Here is a 20,672-nt window from a genome sequence, read left to right as displayed (position 1 = left end):
GGTTGCAAATTTGCCGCAGTAGTTCCGCTATCTCCTCCTTTAGTTCCTTCAGAACCCCTGGATGGATTCCGTCCGGACCCGGGGATTTGTCAGTTTTTAGTTTTTCTCTCTGCCTGCGCACATCTTCAAGGCTCACTTCCATGGATGTTAATTTTTCTGCTTGATCGCCATTGAAGAATTGCTCAGGTTCCGGTATGTTGGTTGTGTCTTCGTTTGTAAATAAAGACGAAAAGAACGTGTTTAGTCTTTCCGCAACTTCTTTCTCCTCCTTCACCACTCCCTTCCTTTCTCCATCGTCCAGCGGCCCTACCTCTTCCTCCTACCTTTCACAGCAAATCTAATCTAAGAAGGCATGCAAGAATCCACCATGGAGAAAAAATGTAATGTAATCTGTACCCTCAATTTATAACCTATACCAGAAACTTTCCAATGTAATGCATCCTCCTGGAAATGTCCAGCTCTCTTCTATTGTAATCCGCTTTGAACCGCAAGGTACAAGCGGAATAGAAATCACTAATGTAATGTAATGTAAGATGGCAGAGTAGGGAAGGATGAACAGTTCTTTATGTGAAAATAATATCAAAGCGGTGAAAATGCAGGGGGGGGGGCGTGGGAAAGGAGGAGATGCTGTGGGCCATATGGAAAAATTGGGACTGAGGGAAGGGGGTGAGTGTTGGTAAGAAACCTAACCTGCTATTTAGTGGATTGCAGTATTTTGTCTGCAGGTTAGGAAAACTCGCAGTACTTTTACATGCATTAATGCAGCAGGGAAATCACCCATCCTCAGCTAAAGAAATGCAGTCCTGAGCCTGTCATCTATTAAAGAGACCATGCATGGGTAAAATAAGAGAGGCAGCTCGCCTTCCCTTTTCCTATCTCAAAACCCCCTAGGGCTGGATCCCAATATTTGTATATAGAATATTGCAATCTACCTCCAACAGGTTAATCTTCCCTCCAAAACAGATGGACAAGAGAAGAGAATGGAAGAGATGTACAGGGAAAGGTTTTCCTTTTACAAGATTAGAGAGAAGTATTTCTTACCTGATATAAGGCATTAAACAGATAAAAATCATAATAAAAGACATCTTTTTATTAGACTATATATATATATATATATATATTTATTTATTTTTTTTAATTACCTGATCAGAACCCAGGGCAGACATTTCCTCTTTGAGTTCTGCAGCTGCTGAGATGGATTCAGGCTGGAGATTTCCCTCCTCTGCAGGAAGGGAACTGGATCTCCCAGGGATTTCCCAGTTGCAAGACACAGAATGTTTCTGCTTCTCTTCTGAATCTTCTCTGTTTCTTTGCAGCTCTGTGGAAGTGGAGAAAGCAACTGAGCATGCTCAAAGCTCTTTCAACTACCCCCGTTGCAGAGGTCATCCTGGAATAGCCCGCCTCCTTAAGGTAGAGATGCAGAAATAGCAGCTAACAGGCAGCAGATCTGCTGTGTTTCTCTAGAGCAGTGATTCCCAACCCTGTCCTGGAGGAACACCAGGCCAATCGGGTTTTCAGGCTAGCCCTAATGAATATGCATGAGAGAGATTTGCATATGATGGAAGTGATAGGCATGCAAATTTGCTTCATGCATATTCATTAGGGCTAGCCTGAAAACCCAATTGGCCTGGTGTTCCTCCAGGACAGGGTTGGGAACCACTGCTCTAGAGATCCACCTTAAGGAGGCGGGCTATTCCAGGATGACCTCAGCCGGAGGGGGCGGGGTGAAGAGCTCTGCACATGCTCAGTGGCTGCCTCTTCCTCTAGTGTCTGCAGGGTTGCAAAGAGCAGAAAAGATTCCGAAGACAAAGCAGAGAACTTTGTGTCCTGCAACTGGGAATCCCTGGGAGAGATTATACCTGAGATTCAGGAATTGGCTCAGCCTCTTCCTGTTTTTGCTCATCTTTCCAGGAAGCGGGAGATCTCCAGCCTGAATCCATCCCAGCGGCTGCAGAATTCAGAGGAAATGTCTGCCCTGGATTCTGATCAGGTAAGAAATTCTTGTTTCTGCTTTTGTACACAGGCTGCCAGCACTAAAAAGAAACTATTTCCCTGTGCATCTCTTCCAGCTTCCCTGCTCGCTCTTTGTTGGTCTCTATTGGAGGGAGCAGTAGCCTGGTGGTTGTTAGTAAAAATATTTTAATCTGTTGGAAGTAGATTGCAGTGTTCTGTCCTTGGGGGATCTGGTCCCAGGGATTTATGAGAACAGAATTGCCTCTTATTTTGCTTGTTCCCGATCAGGGCCTAATTGTGGGGAGTGTGTGGTGCGGAGTGGTTAGAGCTACAGCCCCAGGCACCCTGGGGTTGTGGGTTCAAATCCCGCACTGCTCCTTGTGACCCTGGGCAAGTCACGTAATCCAATACAATATATGCCTACACCACACCACCCTACAATCGCCACCCTCACAACACTCATCCAGATCTGCTAGCAATAGAAGAAAAGTCCCCATATGACAGATACAATTCAGAATAAAAACCCAGAGAAAACAAATACAAGTCTCAAAGCTCGACCGGACCACCACACAAACTGACCCATATCAAACATACACCATACATACACTAAGCCCTCATAGAACAAACCCCATACCTCCCACCTTGCCCTTATAGAGTTGTGCCTGTACAGTCACTGAACCCCAAATAACATAACAAACTGTCAGGCAAGGATAACAAAATAAAACAAACTGTCCAGCAACTCAAAATATCTTCAGGCCACAAAAGAGGCCAACAAAGAAAAAAAAAAAACCCACTTGGTGATCCCAGGAGTAGTTCAGGTGGAGCCAAACGTGGTTATCCGGCACTAGCTCAATATCACCAAGAAATAAGCAAGATACAAGCCTTAAAATGGGCCAAGGCTCGCCCCACCTGGAAGTGAGTCACGTAAGTAATGGGATAGAAGTCACTCAGACAAATAGCTAGTGTCCTTAGAGACCCAGGCCAGATAAGCAGAGGACGACACACATGGTCCATCAGGTGCCATGACTAGGAATCTAATAGGTAACCCCAAGTTCCAAGTAAGTATCCTCCAGCAACTTGATTAGATATCAGCTTAGTCTGCAGGTCTTACCGTAGAAATGATGACGCTCGTAGATGATCTCGCAGCCATCTCGGCAAGAAAAGATTGGGCCTCCACAACCGTGTTGTAAAAGGTTGCAACGTCATTAGGTTGCATACGGAGCCTTGCAGGATAAAGGAAGACAAAACGAATATCCCGCTGCACTAAAGAGCAAACCGGGGCAAAGGTGTGGCGTTGTTGCGTGACTTCGGTGGAATAGTCCTGAAGAGCACCCTTTGGTTAGTATAAGATAAGGTCTGACCTCCTTGCAGCGCCGTCAAAATGGCCTGTTTATGAGCATAATTAAGGATTTTAACAATGACCATTCTGGGTCTTGTGGCAGATGGTTGGCAAAGGCCAAGTCTATGAGCACGTTCGATGTAAAGGAGGCTCAAACTCTCCGGCAAAGTAAGCGAGAAGGTAAGCCATACTTTCAGTGTGCCACACAAATCAACCTCTAATATATCCTCCGGTAGCCCAACAAAGCGTAAATTGAATCGTCAAGACCTATTTTTGAGGTCCTCGATACGATCCTCCAGCGCTGCAACAGTTTTCGCTTGATGGGACAGTGTCTCTTCAATCAGTTGCACATGGTCATCCAAGGCCCCAACCTGTTGTTGAAAAGCCGCAATCTCCTGTCCCATCAAATCCAATTTCACCTGAACACGTTCCAATTTTGTGTCAATAGGAAGTAGGCATTGTGATCTCTGTAACCCAGGCTGAGCCGACAGTAGGGTCCCCAGGGCTGGAGGGTGCCGCCATCTTAGCGTCTCCCGGCTTGCCACGGTCCCGATCCTTCTTTGTTAATTTTACGGACATAGGTGGCTCAGACGTGTCCAATAAAGCCTCGAGTCGCAGGCAGGTCTCTCTGAACTCGATCGAGGAAGAGGGGATCAAAATTGCACAAAGTACGGAGAAATAGTAGAAAGGGCGGCAGGAGAGACATTAACTAGTGTCTTCCCTCTTCCATGGCATTACGTGATCTCCACGTGCATTGGAATTTAAAATTTAAGCAAACTGCTCAAGTTCAAGCAAACTACTCCTGTCAGAGAAGTCACCGACTGTTCCAGATCAGCCAGAAAGGATTGCACGTTAAAAGATGAGCATTTCTTGCTGTGCATTATACTCTGTATATGTCTGGTAGTGCTCTAGAAATAATTAATAGTAGTACGAGTGCTCATTTTAATACTAATGCGCTCCTTGCATAGGATTCTCAGTGGCTGCTTCCGCGATTGATAAAAGCCCCCGGGAACCCTTTAGTGCTTCGGAGGCTGAGCTAACTTCTGGCTACAACCAGTCTTTCTGGTGTCAGGTCAAAAGCGCGCCGGGACAAAGGCGCGCCCAGACAATTGAGCGCAGCGCAGCGCCGCCGCACCACTCTAAATTACTGTTAGACATCGCGCCGCGTTGTGGGGGCATTGTGGGGGGTGTGGGGGGGTTGTAACCCCCCACATTTTACTGAAAACTTCACTTTTTTCCCTGTTTTTAGGGAAAAAGTTCAGTTTACAGTAAAATGTGGAGGGTTACAACCCCCCAAACCCCCCATAACGCCGGCGCGATGTCTATTAAGTAAACTGGGGGGGTTCTCCAACAAAACCCCCCGTCGGAGCCCCTAAAAACTGTAATTTAGAGCGGTGCGGCGGCGCGCGCTTTTGTCTTTCGCGCCGTTGTCTATGAACCAGTCTTTCTTGCACAGTAACCTTTTGAGCAATTGGGCCTCTGTACTTTCTAAACCGTTTACAAACTGATAATAGCAGTTCATGCACTGACCCCCAGCACTCTCCACTCTCCTACCTTCAGACACCGACCCACTTGCTTTCTCCCTCCCACCTCCTAAATTGGTCAGCATGTGTTTCTCTAAAGAAATCTGTCCAAAAGCAGAGTTCTCTGAATACTGTAATGTACTGGAGAACCGACCTGGTACCAAACGTCTTTGTTCGCGCTTCATCATTTGATTGGCTCGTTTCTCAGCTTCTGAAATCTGAAACCAATGGTTTTTCTCTGTTTCATGCTGCATAGCAGAACTTTTACTGGTCTTCTTCACAATTGTTGTACTTCGGCAGATAGGTAGGTTGATTTTTTGTTGATCTTCTGGCGGGCTATTCGCTCAGTTTAAAATTGCTTGCATTGGATCACAATAGCACTTTTCACTGCCGGCATTTCATGTATTGACTTTTTCTGTGCACCCTCAGATTCAACGGTTCAAGCGGTCGTATCGTTCATCACTCTTTAATTATTTAAAGGTTGTCACTGACTTTATGTGCTATGGCACTTATGTAATATGGGTTACACCATGTCATTTTTTATCACGCCCCTGGGCAATGGTTATTTGCACAGATTTGCATTATCTTTTTTAACTGTTTTAAGTTGGATGCTTGATGTTCTTCACTTAGACGGTTACTTTGTGTTTTCCGGTATCCATTTCCCTCACTTACTTTTTCAATGTTTCAGTATAAAGGTAATTCATTCTGTTTTTGTGTCACTGTCCTTTCTTTGAGCAGTCCCATTAATACTGTACATTTTATGATATTTTAGTGAGGTATTTAATAAAGTTTGGAGCCCATTGACTAAATTTGTAAAAATATAATAATGTCTATTTATTATATCTTTCCTTTGGTTCATTTATCTTTACACATCCAGGGAGGGTGGGAGGTTGGAAGGAGGGGAGTAAAAATTGATAGCGACATTTGGGTAACTTTATTCTTCATTTGTATTATATATTAGGTTATATTGTGTTGTTATTATTATATGCAAGAAACTGAAATTATTGAATGATATCTATGTTATCTGTACAGATATTAGTGTAATGTATGTAATGTTCTTTCATTTGTATGACAGTGTTTTTGATTAAAAATCAATAAAGAATTAAAAAAAAAAAAATTGGAGCAAATATTTCACATGCATTTTCTTTCTATCTAGTGTTAGATGCACAGGGCATACGAGTCCTGTCAAATGGGCTTTCTCCCCCTAACCGCAAGCGGGCTGAAGGCATCGTGCACATTTTCTTTAGCTCTGCCTCCTTCCTCAATGGGCTGTAGTGCCTCTCTTCAGTTTTTCCTTCTGCGCAGAGATTATTACAGAGTCACTGTGGGAATTAAATCTGGAATCCCCGCAGACTTTGGCTACGCAATGTTCTGTTATGAGCGGCTCTAAGACTCGGAGTACATTTTTTTCCCTCGCATCCTGACATTACTCTGCTGGTCACGGAGCACTGGGAGACCCCCGAGGTCTCCTTGCAGATTGCTAGGATGATGCCCAAACTGTATCCCCTTGCTCTGGATTTTCAACAGCCGTTTGTTCGTTGGTTGCACTTCCCTGCCTACTGAAGGATGTGCAGTGTTAAAGGATGCGCAGGATTGATAGATGTTGTCCTAAAAAGGCAATTCGAGGCACCCTGCTTTTGGGAATTAAAGCACAAGTAGCAGTGGCCTTGTTTGTGGCACATGCTTGCCATTTCAGATTGCCTCGGACTTCCATGAAAGGCGTACGCAGCGCTGTACATTTTGACATTTATAGACGGTCCCTACTCGTAAGAGCTTACAGTCTAACTTGGACAGACAGACGTGGCATATAGGGTTGGGGATGCAGAACCCAAGGTGTGAGGAATTAGGCGTCAAAAGCACTCTCGGAGAGGTGGGCTTTTAACTGGGTCTTGAACTCTGCCAGAGACGGTTAACTTCAGCTGCTAATGGCAGGGGTTGACCATGTAGCCAGTGCCACAGTATGACAATAATCAGGGTCACGAGCAAAGTTTTGGCGTACGCTATCTTTGCCCGAAGAATGCTCTGGTTCAGACACTGGATAGGAGATTTGGCTTCTAAGGCAACATTGTTTCTCATATGTTGTATGTCCATTTTTAGTCTCTTGAGTCAAGCGGTTAATGCTGAAACAGGTCCCTTGATTTGTTATAAGGTGGTATTTTCAACTGCATAAAATATTTGGTAATAATAAACATTGCCTGCATCTGGTACATAGGAGTCTGCAGTTTGTTTTTTGTTTTTGCTTTGGCTGGTGATACTGCAGTTTTCGTTGGATTCCTTTATGTTGAAACAAGCGTTGAGTCATCAAGAGTGTTTTTGAATAAAGAATTTTGTGAACCCCACTGACATTGTTGTCTTCCATCATCCCCGCGGTTTCGTGCGATCTGATCTCACCGACAGAGCTGATATTACAATCTATTAAACCCAGTGAAACTGTGGCTGAGGGTGTCCTTTTCCTTTTCCAGACATTGGTCACATTCAAGGATGTCGCTGCTTATTTCTGGGAAGTGGAGTGGAACATTCTGGGAGAACTGCAGAAGGAGCTTTACAAGAAAGCCATCAAGGAGGTTCATGGGATCCTCTTGTCACGAGGTAAATATCTCTTCTCTATCATCTATCACACAGGCCCATTAGGAAATTTGTGGGATAAAAATCACAGATACTGGGTCCCGTGGGCATCTGACATTTAGAACTTGGCTTTTGATGCCATCAAATATCCAACAGGAGCCAGTGAAAGACCTTAAAATAGAGGCTTCATCCATGATCAGCTCGGGACACCCCAGGCCGGTCAGATTTTCAGGATACCCACAATGAATATGCATGAGATAAATGCATGCTCTCCCTCCACTGTATTCATTCATTGTGGATACCTTGAAAACCTGAGTGGCTTGGTGCATCACGAGGACTGGCTTGAACAGTGGCATAGTAATGAGGGGGTGGGGGGCAGATCACCCCAGGTGCCTCCTACTCTCACTACACCACTGGGTTTGAGAACTCCTACTATAGAACAAAAGTTTGCTGGTGAGGACACGACGTGTCAGCTCCACATTAATCAACTCTTCTGTAAGTAACCCCCTTCGGATGGTAGCAGGTGTCACTGAGAAGAGTAACTTAACTGCAGTGCCTCCGTCTAGGACAGGGATAGGGAACTCCGGTCCTCGAGAGCCGTATTCCAGTCGGGTTTTCAGGATTTCCCCAATGAATATGCACGAGATCTATTTGCATGCATGCATATTCATTGGGGAAATCCTGAAAACCTGACTGGAATACGGCTCTCGAGGACCGGAGTTCCCTACCCCTGGTCTAGGACAATGAAGAGAAATGTCTGTACCAGTAAATCTCCAAGGTTTAAGCTTAATCAATTGGCAGGTTGTAGCTGCCTCTTCTTGCGAAGCTTTGTCAGACAAATATTCAAATCCAATCCCCTCCGTATACACACCTGTATGCACACTTTCATGTGCTGCTTCATCAGAACAGGAAGCAGATGGAGCCTCCACAGGGTTTCTAAATACATAATTAAATGTCATTTTCCTATTTCTTATTCTAGTGTAAGGTGTGTCACTCTGGACAGTAAGGTATTCTCCCCATTCTGTCGAGCTGTGCAGAAGGAATCCATTCCAAGTTTTCAACACAACCTCCTTCTCCAGAAGGCTCTGCTGCCCCCTTCAGTTTTTCCTTTTGCATGTGAGCTGGAAGGTGTCTTTCTCATCTGCTCTGTGTATTGCTTTTATTATTTTGGGTATTTTTCACGTTTTTTACAGCCATCAGTGTACCAGAGCTCCCCATTGAGGGGACAATTGTGCCTGCATGGAGAAGAAGCAGACTTGGGTCTGCAGCTAGCAGGGTAATCCCTTGGGAACTTGTGAAGTTCAGTGTCCTAGTAACTTACCTACTGAATCACTGATGCCACTTTCAAGTTCTCAGTACTATAAGCAGGCTCATCTTTCCCATCCTAGAGTTTGGGGACTGCTTAGATATGTTCTTATGGTTCAGCATAATATTGCACAGGAAATATAAATTAGGTTTTTACCTTGATAATATCTTTTCCAGTAGATAGGGATGGTATGCTGAACCTCCCCCACCAGCCCACAATTTATTTGATGCGCCTGCTTTCTGACTCAAGCTTAATGGTCAGCTCCATAGCTAAGATTTCACTCTCAGTCAGACTATTAGATTAGGAAGAGACTGTATATAGAATTACAAGGGAGGAATGGTTGACCTTCATAAATGTTCAGGCTGTTTATGTTTCTTGCTTAACTTGTATTTTCTTGTTTAACTTATATTGTTCCTCTTGGAGGCTTGTTAATGTTTTAACTACATTACTGCTTCTTCATGATTGTTTTAACTTCATCTGAGCAGATTAGACACAGTTTTGGGGAATTCCCGGCATCCCTCCTTTTCCTGTCTTCTTCTGTAGGGCTGTCGCGAGCTTTGGTACGAACCGAAAGGGGCAGCAGAGACCATGAAGGAGGAGGAGGAATTGAAAAGCTGTGATTGACATCTAAAGCAGTATGCTCGTGAGCACAGATGGATAACCCTATCTACTGGAAAAAATATTATCAAGGTAAGAACCTAATCTCTTTTTATTTCTTATTAACAGGCTATTCAATTGTTAATCCTGATGTTATAGTCAAGATTAAAAAGGAAGATGAGAAGTATTTTACCCAAAACTTTGAGTGGGAGGGAAAAGGAAATCCTCATGACTCCATGAAGCGTAAGTAAATGTTTAGGATTTAAAGGGCTCTGCATTTTCAAATCATAGGAGATAGGTCCTTGACAGCAAACATTTGGAGACTTGAAATGTATTTCTTAGCTTAGTATTATTATATCCTTGGTGAATCCTTGTAAATGTGTTTTCTCATCACAGACTTTCCCATTGTAACATCTGTTTTCTCACTGAGTGTTAAGCAAGAGGACGATCTCCCCTTTGTGGTTTCTTCTCAGTCGGAGACATCTGAACAGATTCACCCTCCTGTAACAAGTAAGGATAAAATTTCTCCAGCCTTTTTACCCCAGCAGAAAAATGACCTTAATGCACGGGATTGACCAATGTAAGGACACTCTAAGGCCACTTTTTACCACCATTTGGTAAAAGGACTTTATAGTGGTTTGGCAGATTTTCAGTTTGTAGTTTCAAAAAGATTCTGATTTCTGATCTGTAGCAACTACATGAAGAACAGTCTGTATTTAAAAAACCAAAACCTCTCGATGACAGAAATTTCCACAATGGAACAGTTTGTAGCAAGGTAAGGATCTAATCTATCCATCTTTTTCATATAACAGACTCCCACAATGTCACGCCTGAAATTTTAATCCGATTTGAGCAAGAGAAATTCAAGACTGAGCCTAAGGAATCTGAGGAAAGAGGAAATCTGACCCCCTCGGGCACATGCGAGGAACTGCAGGAAGCAGGTGACATAGCTTAGATTAAATCCAGAAATGGGGTAATGCAAATATTTTCTACATGAAATGCACCTCCTCTGGCCCAGGCACTGTTAGAATGAAGTGTTATAATCACTGCCCCTGCTTCTAACCTTTCTTATTAGGACGATGTGTTTCCTCTATCTCCCTTATTCCTACTTTTCTCCTTTCCTTATTAGATCTGCCTTTTATTCCTTATCTTTCTCTTCTTCTTTCCCAGCGTCTTCCTATGTCTCTCTGTCTCTTCCCTTTGTCATCTATCAACACTTACTGTCTCTCATCTTTTATCCATTTTTATAATCTTCCTTGTGTCTCTCACTTTCTCTAACCTCTCTTGGCATCCCTCCTGCCTTTTTCAAGTTTCTTATGGAGCAAAAAGTTTGGAATGTTCTAACTTTGGGTCATTCAAAAAGTTATTGAAAACCCACTTATTTGTAAAAGCCTTCCATGAATAAGGAATTTCTGCTTTAATGTACTCTCCTAGGATCTTTTTATTTGTTGAATTTGTTTTTACTTGCTGAATTTATTTTTTATTAAGTCTGTATTTTAGTATGTTTTTGGTTGAATTTATATTTTTTGTAGGTCTCATTTTATGTATGTTCATTTGTAATCCGCCTAGTTGATAAGCGGAATATAAATTTTTTCTAATAAATAAATCACCCCAAGGTCCCTCTCACCTCCCAGCATATACGGCTCCTTCCGATTATTAATCCTCAAATGTATTACTCTGCATTTCTTTGCATTGATTTTTAGTTGCCAGATATTAGACCATTCCTCTAACTTTTGCAAATCCTTTTTCATATTTTCTGCTTCCTCCTCGGTGTCTACTCTGTTACAAATCTTAGTATCATCTACAAAAAGGCAAACCTTTCCTTCTAACCCTTCAGCAATGTCACTCATAAACATATTGAACAGGATCAGCCCCAGCACCGAACCCTGAGGGACTGCACTATTCACCTTTCCTTCCTCTGAGCGACTTTGTTTATCAATTAAATGAAATAAGAAGGGTAGAATACTTACCATAAGGAAATCATAAAAACTTATGTAATAGAGAAAACGAAAAGAAATAATAACATATAGGTAGCAACAGATTAAAAAAAAACAACCAGATTTAAAAAAACAAAAAAGTATAACCACCTCCTTACAATAAGACACAATAAGAACAAGCATCTACTCTCACTAAAAGATGTAACTACATGCTGAAAGAGAAGAATTGAATAACCTTGGGTGGGAGGGAAGAAAAGCAATGAGCTCCCCCAATAAACCAGCCGGCCGCCAACCCAATCAGCCCAAATTGATTTTGGGAAGGACTCCTCAAGCCATTAGAACTTCCGGTTCACCGCACAATTATTTCCCACGTATTCACCTTTATAGGACCTCCAGGGACCCCTGAAGAAGACTTTTTGTCGAAACGCGAACCGTATTGGGTCCTGTATCCCTAGCGGACTAGGTCCTTTAAAGCTTTTATATGGATAACCTATTTTTATGTGGATGATTTCAGTGTACCTTTGGAACTTTGACACTTTCAAATAAAGTCCATTTTGGAACATCGTCACTCCACAGAGTTTTTTTGGTTTTTCTCATGTTATTAGTCACCTCTACTTGGCTACATGCAATATCATTTTTTAATTGCATGACATGTGGAGACTTAGCAAAACAAATGTCTTTAAAGATTACTCAATAATTGTATAATTTATATGCATAACTCTCATTTTTATACAACAGGTGATAGATTTGGAAACAGTAAGACAATGAGAGAGAGTGAGGGGCAGCAGATGGCGGAATGGCGACACAAAGACCCCTCCAGAGAAAGCACAGATCCTTTAGCTGATTGTGTGGGAGGTATGAGTAAAGTTACACCATCCAGCATGAAAGAAAAACTTCAGAATGGGGCCAGACCCAGTGCATGTACTGAACAAGGGAGAAATTTCAACCGTATCTCAAATTTTGCAAGCAAGGAAAGGATTTCTGAGAATTCTGAACTTACAGAAGAAACAAAAATTCACAAACACGACTCATTCCAATGTACTGAATGTGAAAAATGTTATACATATAAATCACAGCTTATAATTCACCAGAAAGTTCACAAAGGGCAAAAACCATCAAAATGTTCTGTATGCAATGAAAGTTTCAGTCAGACATTTCAGCTGAAAAGTCATGAATTAACCAACACTACAAAGATACAAGTGTATGAAATGAACCTGAAGGGAATGGAGATATTTAAATGTCCAATATGTGATAAAAGCTTTTTTCAAAAATATAAATTCAGAATTCATGAAAGAATCCATACTGGTGAAAAACCATATAAATGTTCTCAGTGTGATAAAAGCTTCAATGATATAAGTGCTCTTAGAACTCATGAAAGAATCCACACTGGAGAGAAACCATATACATGTTCTGAATGTAACAAAAGCTTCATTCAAAAATATAAACTAAAAATTCATGAAAGAATCCATACTGGAGAAAAACCATTTAAATGTTCTATATGTAACAAAAGCTTCATTCAAAAATATATACTCAGAATCCATGAAAGAATTCACACTGGAGAAAAACCATATAAATGTTCTGAATGTGATAAAAGCTTCAATGAGCTAAGTGGTCTCAAAACTCATGAAAGAATTCACACTGGAGAAAAACCATATAACTGTTCTGAATGTGATAAAAGCTTCAATCGTGTAAATACACTCAGAGTCCATGAAAGAATCCACACTGGAGAAAAACCATATAAATGTTCTCAATGTGATAAAAACTTCAATCACATAAGTACACTCAGAACTCATGAACGAATCCACACTGGAGAAAAACCATATAAATGTTCTCAATGTGATAAAAGATTCAATCAAAAAAGAAAACTCAGAATTCATGAACGAATCCACACTGGAGAAAAACCATATAAATGTTCTCAATGTGATAAAAGCTTCAATCAAAAAAATAACCTCAGAACACATGAAAGAATCCACACTGGAGAAAAACCATATAAATGTGCTCAATGTGATAAAAGCTTCAATGACATAAGTTCTCTCAGAAGACATGAAAGAATCCACACTGCAAAGAAACCATAAAAATGTTCTTAATGTGATTAAAACTTCAATCAAAAAATAAACTCAGAATTCATGAAAGAATCCACATTGGAGAAAAACTATATAAATGTTCTCATGTGATAAAAGCTTCAATTTCTTAGTGCTTTCATAATACATGAAAGAATCCATACTAGAAAAGAAAACATAAATGTTCTCAATGTGATAAATGCTTCAATCAAGAAAGTAAATTTGGTGTTCGTGAAAGAATCCATACTAGAGAGAAACTATACATTTTGAATGTGATAAAATCTACACTTACTTTATGAATTCTGAGGCTATGTATGTAATTCACATGGGAGAAAATCCTATAAATATTCTGAATATGATAAAAGCTTCAATTAAAAAAACACCCCTCAGAAATCATGAAAGAATCCACATATGGGCAAATCCATAAGTGTTCTGAATGTGACACTGACTAGAGTCATTGATGGCTAGGTCTAAGAAAAATAGAGAGTTCAAATGTAACATGGATTGATTATAATTGGTTTAAAATGTACAGAATTAAATGCTAAGTTGATTAAACACATTAACTTCATCAGGAAATTAAGGGAAACCTCATTCCAGTGAAATAGGTGAGACTTTCTAGACCAGGGGTGCCCACACTTTTTGGCCTTAAGAGCTACTTTAAAAATGACCAAGTCAAAATGATCTACCAACAATGAAATTAAAAAAAAAAAAACCCCACAAAGCACACTGTACGCAGAGAAAATGTTAATTATCATTTATATTCCGGGGTTTTTTCAAAGAGGTCACGGCAGATGACTCTATGCACTGTCACCTCAGTAGCAACCATACAAAAATAGACAAATATACCCCCTCCCTTTTTACTAAACCGCGATAGCAGTTTTTAGCACAGGGAGTTGCGCTGAATGCATCGCGCTGCTCTCGATGCTCATAGGCTCCCTGCGCTAAAAAACGCTATTGCGGTTTAGTAAAAGGGAGCCATAGTGCAAAATATAGACAGCAGATATAAATTCACAAAACGGACACATTTTGATCACTAAATTGAAAATAAAATCATTTTTCCTATCTTTGTTGTTTGGTGATTTCATGAGTCTCTGGCTGCACTCTCTTCTTCTGACTGTGCATCCAATCTTTCTTTCCTTCTTTCAGCCTCATGTATGTTTCCTCTCCTCCAGACCTCATTCTCTTCCCCAACCTTTTCTTTCTGTCTCCCTGTTCCCCCTTCTTTCTGTCTCCCTGCCTGCCCCCTTTATTTCTTTCTCCCTGCCCTCCCCCAAGCCACTTGGTTTGCCGCTGCCGCCATTGGGGAACAGCCCCCAAGCCACCGCCATCCCAAGCTCTCCCTGCATAAGCATCGCGCTGACCAGCATTCCACTCCCCGATGTCAATTCTGACGTAGGAGAGAAAGTTTAAGGCCAACCAGGTATTTCTCCCATCCAGCCTGAGCCCCATCTCTCCTTGATCCAGCATTTCCCTTCTGTGTCTGTCAGAATTACCATTCCACCTATTTTCCAGCATCACCCTTCTTTGTGTCCATCTCACTATATCCCTATCTCACCACTTTTTCAGAATCTTCATTTGTCTCTGTCCTTGTCTTTACCCCATGTTCACCATTTGCCCTTTCAATGTCTTTATCTCCCCCCCCACACTTTTTCAGCATTATTTCTATGTCTCTATTTCACCTCCTCTTCATGTCCCCTCTGTATCTCTATCCTTATTCAGTAGGTCCTGCTTACCCTTTCTCTTCTTTGTGTCACTATCTCCATTTTCAGCTTTCCCCCCTTTTCCTTTGTTACTGCACCCTGTAGCCAAAATCTTTCCACCCTCCCTCCACTCCGGCCCAGCCCAGTATGAAATATTTCCTTTTGTTTCCCTCCCTTCTCTCTTCTCTCTCTCTTCTCCTCTCTCACCCACGAGCAGGGCCGCCATCAGGGCAGTACTACCAGTCCTGCATTCAGGGGCCCGGAGCTGACAGGGGGCCCGGGCTCCCCCAGGGTCACAAGCATAGTGTCCTCTCCTTCTCCTTACCTGCCCTGCCACAGTACACAGCCGAACGGAAGTCTTCCCGATGTCAGCACTGACGTCGGAGGGAGGGCTTAAGCAAAGCCCTCCCTTCCTCCGACGTCAGCGCTGACATCGGGAAGACTTCCGGTTGGCTGCTTGCGGCAGGGTAGGAAAAAGGCAGTCGTGTACTGAAGGGGGGGGGGCGGTCCGCCCTGGGTGCAGCCATGGGAGGGAGTGTGCACAGCCGGTCAGGTTCCCTTAGCCTTGTGGCGCTTCCCCCGACTGACCGACAACAGGCCCGGCCGACAAACCTCCCTGCCCTGTAGCATCGAATCTAAATTACCTTCTTACAGCAGCTTCAATACTCCAGCTGCTGTAAGAAGGTAATTTAGATTCGCGGCTACAGGGCAGGGAGGTTTGTCCGACCGGGCTTGTTCTGTTGTCGGTCGGGTGGGGAAGCGCCACAAAGGTAAGGGGCAGGGAGGGAGAAAGGGAGGAAAGGTGGAATGGAGAAGAAAAGACGCTTAAGGGAAATGGGTAAAACTGAGGGGGGAGAACGCTGCTGAAAGGACATGGGGAAGACAGAGGGGGGAGAAGGACCCTGAAAGGACATGGGGAAGATAAAGGGGTGGAGAAGGATGCTGAAAGGACATGGGAAGATGGGGGGAGAAGGACGCTGAAAGGGCATGGGGAAGACAGGGGGGGAGAAGGACGCTGAAAGCACATGGGAAGACAGAGGGGGGAGAAGGACCCTGAAAGGATATGGGGAAGACAAAGGGGTGGAGAAGGACACTGAAAGCACATGGGGAAGACAAAGGGGGGAGAAGGACGCTGAAAGCACATGGGGAAGACAGAGGGGGGAGAAGGACCTTGAAAGGATTCATTGAGAAAAGCCATATTTCTTTTTTTCTTTCTGTTTTGTTTATTTTAATGCAATTCCTCAAAAAAACAGCAATATATCAATTTATCTTATGTCAGTATACATTATTGTAATAGAAACCCCCATCCCTCCTTATTCCTACCCCTAAAAAGGAAAATATTTCCCCTATTTAATATTCCTCAGCTATTAAAGCAAAGTTTCCCTACTATATCGTCATAACTTCAGCCATTAACCACTTATATTAACCACTGAATGTACTCATCCCAAGTTTTACAAAGCCATTGTATTTGTCCATTCTTTATTGCTGTAAGTTTTAGCATCAAGCAAGTAAAATCACATTTTTGCAAAAAGTGTTCCATGGGTGGAAGTTGTCTTTGCTTCCAATATAATGCATTTAATAATTTTCCCACTATTAAAAAAAAAAGTTTGCTAACAAACAATATTTGGCCTCCGGTGGATGTGACTACTTTGTAATTTGTGCGTATGTCTGCAAAATTGAGAACCAAAAAATGTGCACTTCCCTACATCTCCACCATATAACTCAATTCTCCACAGTCCCACCACACACTGTGGAGATGAACAATCGGTCTGGTGTGTAATACCATTGATATCGGATCTTATGTCCATTTTTATTCATATTACTCGTAATCAACCGTTCCACTGTATGGACTTGAAAAATCAGTTGTATATAAATCACAACTTGTGACTCATCAAAATGTTTCATAAGAAAGAAAGCCATCAGAATGTTCTGTACATGATACAAACTTCAGTCAGGTATTTGAACTAAGACAGATTAAACAGCATTAGCAAAAAAAAAAAGGGCATCAAATAAACCTCGAGAGAAAAGTTATTTAAATGCTCAGTATGTGATATAAGCTTCAATCAAAACATATCTGAGAATTCATAAAAGAATCCACACTGGAAAGAAACCATATAAATGTTCTGAATGTACATAAGAACATAAGCAATGCCATCGTGACCAGCAGTCCGCGCACACGGCGGCCCAACAGGTCCAGGATCTGTGCAGTAATCCTCTATCTATACCCCTCTATTCCCTTTTCCAGCAGGAAGTTGTCCAATCCTTTCTTAAACCCCAGTACCGTGCTCTGCCCTATTACGTCCTCTGGAAGTGCATTCCAGGTATCTACCACACATTGGGTAAAGAAGAACTTCCTGGCATTTGTATTGAATCTGTCCCCTTTCAACTTTTCCGAATGCCCTCTTGTTCTTTTATTCTTTGAAAGTTTGAAGAATCGGTCCTTCTCTACTCTCTCTATGTCCTTCATGATCTTGTAAGTTTCTATCATATCCCCTCTAAGTCTCCTCTTCTCCAGGGAAAAGAGACCCAGTTTCTCCAATCTCTCAGCGTATGGAAGGTTTTCCATCCCTTTTATCAGACGCGTCGCTCTCCTCTGAACCCTTTCGAGTAACGCCATATCCTTCTTAAGGTATGGCGACCAATATTGGACGCAGTACTCCAGATGCGGACGCACCATCGCCCGATACAACGGCAGGATAACTTCTTTCGTTCTGGTTGTAATACCCTTCTTGATTATGCCTAGCATTCTATTTGCCTTCTTAGCGGCCGCTGCGCACTGTGCCGTCGGCTTCATTGTCATGTCCACCATTACCCCCAAGTCCCTTTCTTGGGTACTCTCATTCAATAACATCCCTCCCATCGTATAGTTGTATCTCGGGTTTCTGCTTCCCACATGTAATACTTTATATTTTTCAATGTTGAACTTCATCTGTCATCTCGTCGCCCATTCCCCTAGTTTGTTCAAGTCCCTCTGCAATTCTTTGCAGTCCTCCTTAGTCCGAGTAGTTTGGTGTCATCCGCGAATTTTATTATCTCACATTTTGTCCCTGTTTCTAGATCATTTATGAATATATTAAATAGCAGTGGCCCGAGCACCGAGCCCTGCGGAATACCGCTCGTGACCGTCCTCCAGTCCGAGTAGTGGCCCTTCACCCCTACCCTCTGTTTCCTACCCGCCAACCAGTTTCTGATCCATTTATGTACGTCTCCGACCACTCCATGATTCTTCAGTTTCCGGAGTAGACATTCATGAGGCACCTTGTCAAAGGCTTTTTGGAAATCCAGGTATATGATGTCTATGGGGTCTCCTCTGTCCATCCGTTTGTTAATTCCTTCAAAAAAGTGCAATAAGTTAGTTAGGCACGATCTCCCCTTGCAGAAACCATGTTGGCTGGTTATCAGAAGTTCATTTCTTTCAAAATGTTCATCGATGCTTTCTTTTATCAGTGCTTCCACCATTTTCCCTGGAACCGAGGTCAGACTCACCGGTCTGTAGTTTCCCGGTTCACCTCTTGATCCCTTTTTAAAAATGGGTGTAACGTTGGCTATCTTCCAATCCTCCGGGATCAAGCCTGTTTTCAGGGATAGGTTGCAAATTTGCCGCAGTAGTTCCGCTATCTCCTCCTTTAGTTCCTTCAGAACCCCTGGATGGATTCCGTCCGGACCCGGGGATTTGTCAGTTTTTAGTTTTTCTCTCTGCCTGCGCACATCTTCAAGACTCACTTCCATGGATGTTAATTTTTCTGCTTGATCGCCATTGAAGAATTGCTCAGGTTCCGGTATGTTGGTTGTGTCTTCGTTTGTAAATAAAGACGAAAAGAACGTGTTTAGTCTTTCCGCAACTTCTTTCTCCTCCTTCACCACTCCCTTCCTTTCTCCATCGTCCAGCGGCCCTACCTCTTCCTCCTACCTTTCACAGCAAATCTAATCTAAGAAGGCATGCAAGAATCCACCATGGAGAAAAAATGTGGACAAACATGCTAATATAACTTTAGTTAGGGGAAAGTTTAAGTAAAACTGAAATCATCGCTCTGACTGATGACTGTGAGATAAAGGGACTTGAATAGGAAGGTATACGTAAATATCTAGGAGTGTTTATTACCATGTACTGCTGTAATGTTAATTTTGCTACATTTTCTTTCTTTAACATCTTTGTAACTTCCCCTGTGATCTGATGGTTCCAATAATAATGATGTAGAAGAAGGAATAGCAAACAAACAGAAGAACACCTTGCCTTCAAGAAAGGACAGTCAGATAAATATAATCTGTATTAACCGCTCCCCAACCTCAGTAGCATGCTCCCTCTGACACACGGGATTGCGTCAGAGGGAACGTGCTACTGAGTTGGAGAGCAGCCTGAGAGGTTCGCTAAAGCCGGCCACCACGATCGCAGGCTGCTTTGAAGAGGAGCAGGCCAGAAGACGCCGGGATGGAGGGGAGGGTAAGAAGGGGATCAATACCGGGAGCCAGGGGGAGAGGGAAAGGGAAAGGGGGCTGCTTTGGGGGGAGGGGTGTGCTGGGGGGAGACAGAAGGGGCCATGGATAGGGAGAGGGAAAGGGGGCTGCTTTGCTCTGGGAGGAGACAGAAGGGGCCATGGAGAGATAGGGAGAGGGAAAGGGGGCTACTTTGGGGGGGAGGTATGCTGGGGACAGACAGCTTTGCTCCGGGGGGAAGACAGAAGGGGCCATGGAGAGACAGGGAGAGGGAAAGGGGGCTGCTTTGGGGGGGGAGGGGTGTGCTGGGGGGAGACAGAAGGGGCCATGGAGAGATAGGGAGAGGTGTGCTGGGGACAAGACAGCTTTGCTCGGGGGAGGGGGAAGACAGAAGAGGGCCATGGAGAGACAGTTAGGGAGAGGGAAAGGGGGCTGCTTTGGGGGGGGGAGGTGTGTCCTGGGGGCAGACAGCTTTGCTTGGGGGGGGGGAGACAGAAGGATACAGACAGCGGCCAAGGAGAGAGAGATAAAGAAACACAGACAGACAGACACATCTATTCTAGCACCCGTTAATGTAACGGGCTTAAAGACTAGTAACATGTATAATTTGCTTTTAAAGCTGTTTGGAATAGGTGAGGGTAAGATGGAACATGCACAGTTTGCTGATATGCAACTCTGAAATCCCACACTGCCGAACCATGATATGCTGCCAGTTTCTTATCGAGGGCTGTCTGTACCTGTCTGTTTTAATCAACAGCCTCTAATCCATTTTCCTTCAATGTGGGAGAGGTTTTGTAGTAAAATAATTTTATAAACACTCTCGCTTAAGGATAGTTTCAGTGTTGGCCTTATACGGTGTGGAAGTAAAATAATTGTAACCAAAGACTCCTAAAAGCCGTCTCAACACATCATTTCTACTTGAGACCCTTCTTTCTTTTGTACATTCTCTCTTTTTGCCATCGTGACATCCCCAATTTCTAATTGGTGCATTCTGTTTAAATGATCTTAGACATTGAAGGGGCATTTACGAACGAGCAGCTATTTTAAACTTCCTAGGTAATAATACATCATTAGATCTGGAGTCCTCAGTTGAAGAAAGTCTTATGACTTGTTTTCACTCCTACCCCTTTGGTCTGGGGTTGAGTCTCCATTGCCCCAGATTGTGAGCCCACCAGGACAGACGGGGAAAATGCTGGAGTACCTGAATACATTTGTGTAAACTGTTCTGAGCTCCCTTGGGAGAATGGTACGGAAAAAT

At 42.9% G+C, this 20,672-nt stretch overlaps 1 protein-coding gene across 1 annotated transcript; it reads left to right on the top strand.

The window, feature by feature from the left end:
- The first annotated feature begins 1,689 nt into the window (after window positions 1-1,689).
- On the top strand, window positions 1,690-13,977 carry LOC117367655 (zinc finger protein 2-like). The gene is made up of 6 exons (XM_033960435.1): window positions 1,690-1,990; window positions 7,278-7,404; window positions 9,413-9,526; window positions 9,680-9,793; window positions 10,096-10,224; window positions 11,959-13,977. Exons 1-6 carry the CDS (start codon window positions 1,967-1,969, stop codon window positions 13,293-13,295), a joined length of 1,845 nt encoding a protein of 614 aa, XP_033816326.1. The 5' UTR covers window positions 1,690-1,966; the 3' UTR covers window positions 13,296-13,977.
- The last annotated feature ends 6,695 nt before the right edge of the window (window positions 13,978-20,672 follow it).

The sequence above is a fragment of the Geotrypetes seraphini genome, chromosome 10 (assembly GCF_902459505.1).
Source record: "Geotrypetes seraphini chromosome 10, aGeoSer1.1, whole genome shotgun sequence".
Taxonomy (NCBI): Eukaryota; Metazoa; Chordata; class Amphibia; order Gymnophiona; family Dermophiidae; genus Geotrypetes; species Geotrypetes seraphini.
This window is presented reverse-complemented; position numbering and strand designations above follow the sequence as displayed.

Excerpts from the sequence above, each read along its gene's own strand:
- LOC117367655 (XM_033960435.1), top strand. The coding sequence starts at position 1,967 with ATGTCTGCCCTGGATTCTGATCAG. Across the intron at positions 1,991-7,277 it reads CTGCCCTGGATTCTGATCAG|ACATTGGTCACATTCAAGGA; the intron begins GTAAGAAATTCT and ends TTCCTTTTCCAG. Across the intron at positions 9,794-10,095 it reads GATTCACCCTCCTGTAACAA|ACTCCCACAATGTCACGCCT; the intron begins GTAAGGATAAAA and ends TTCATATAACAG.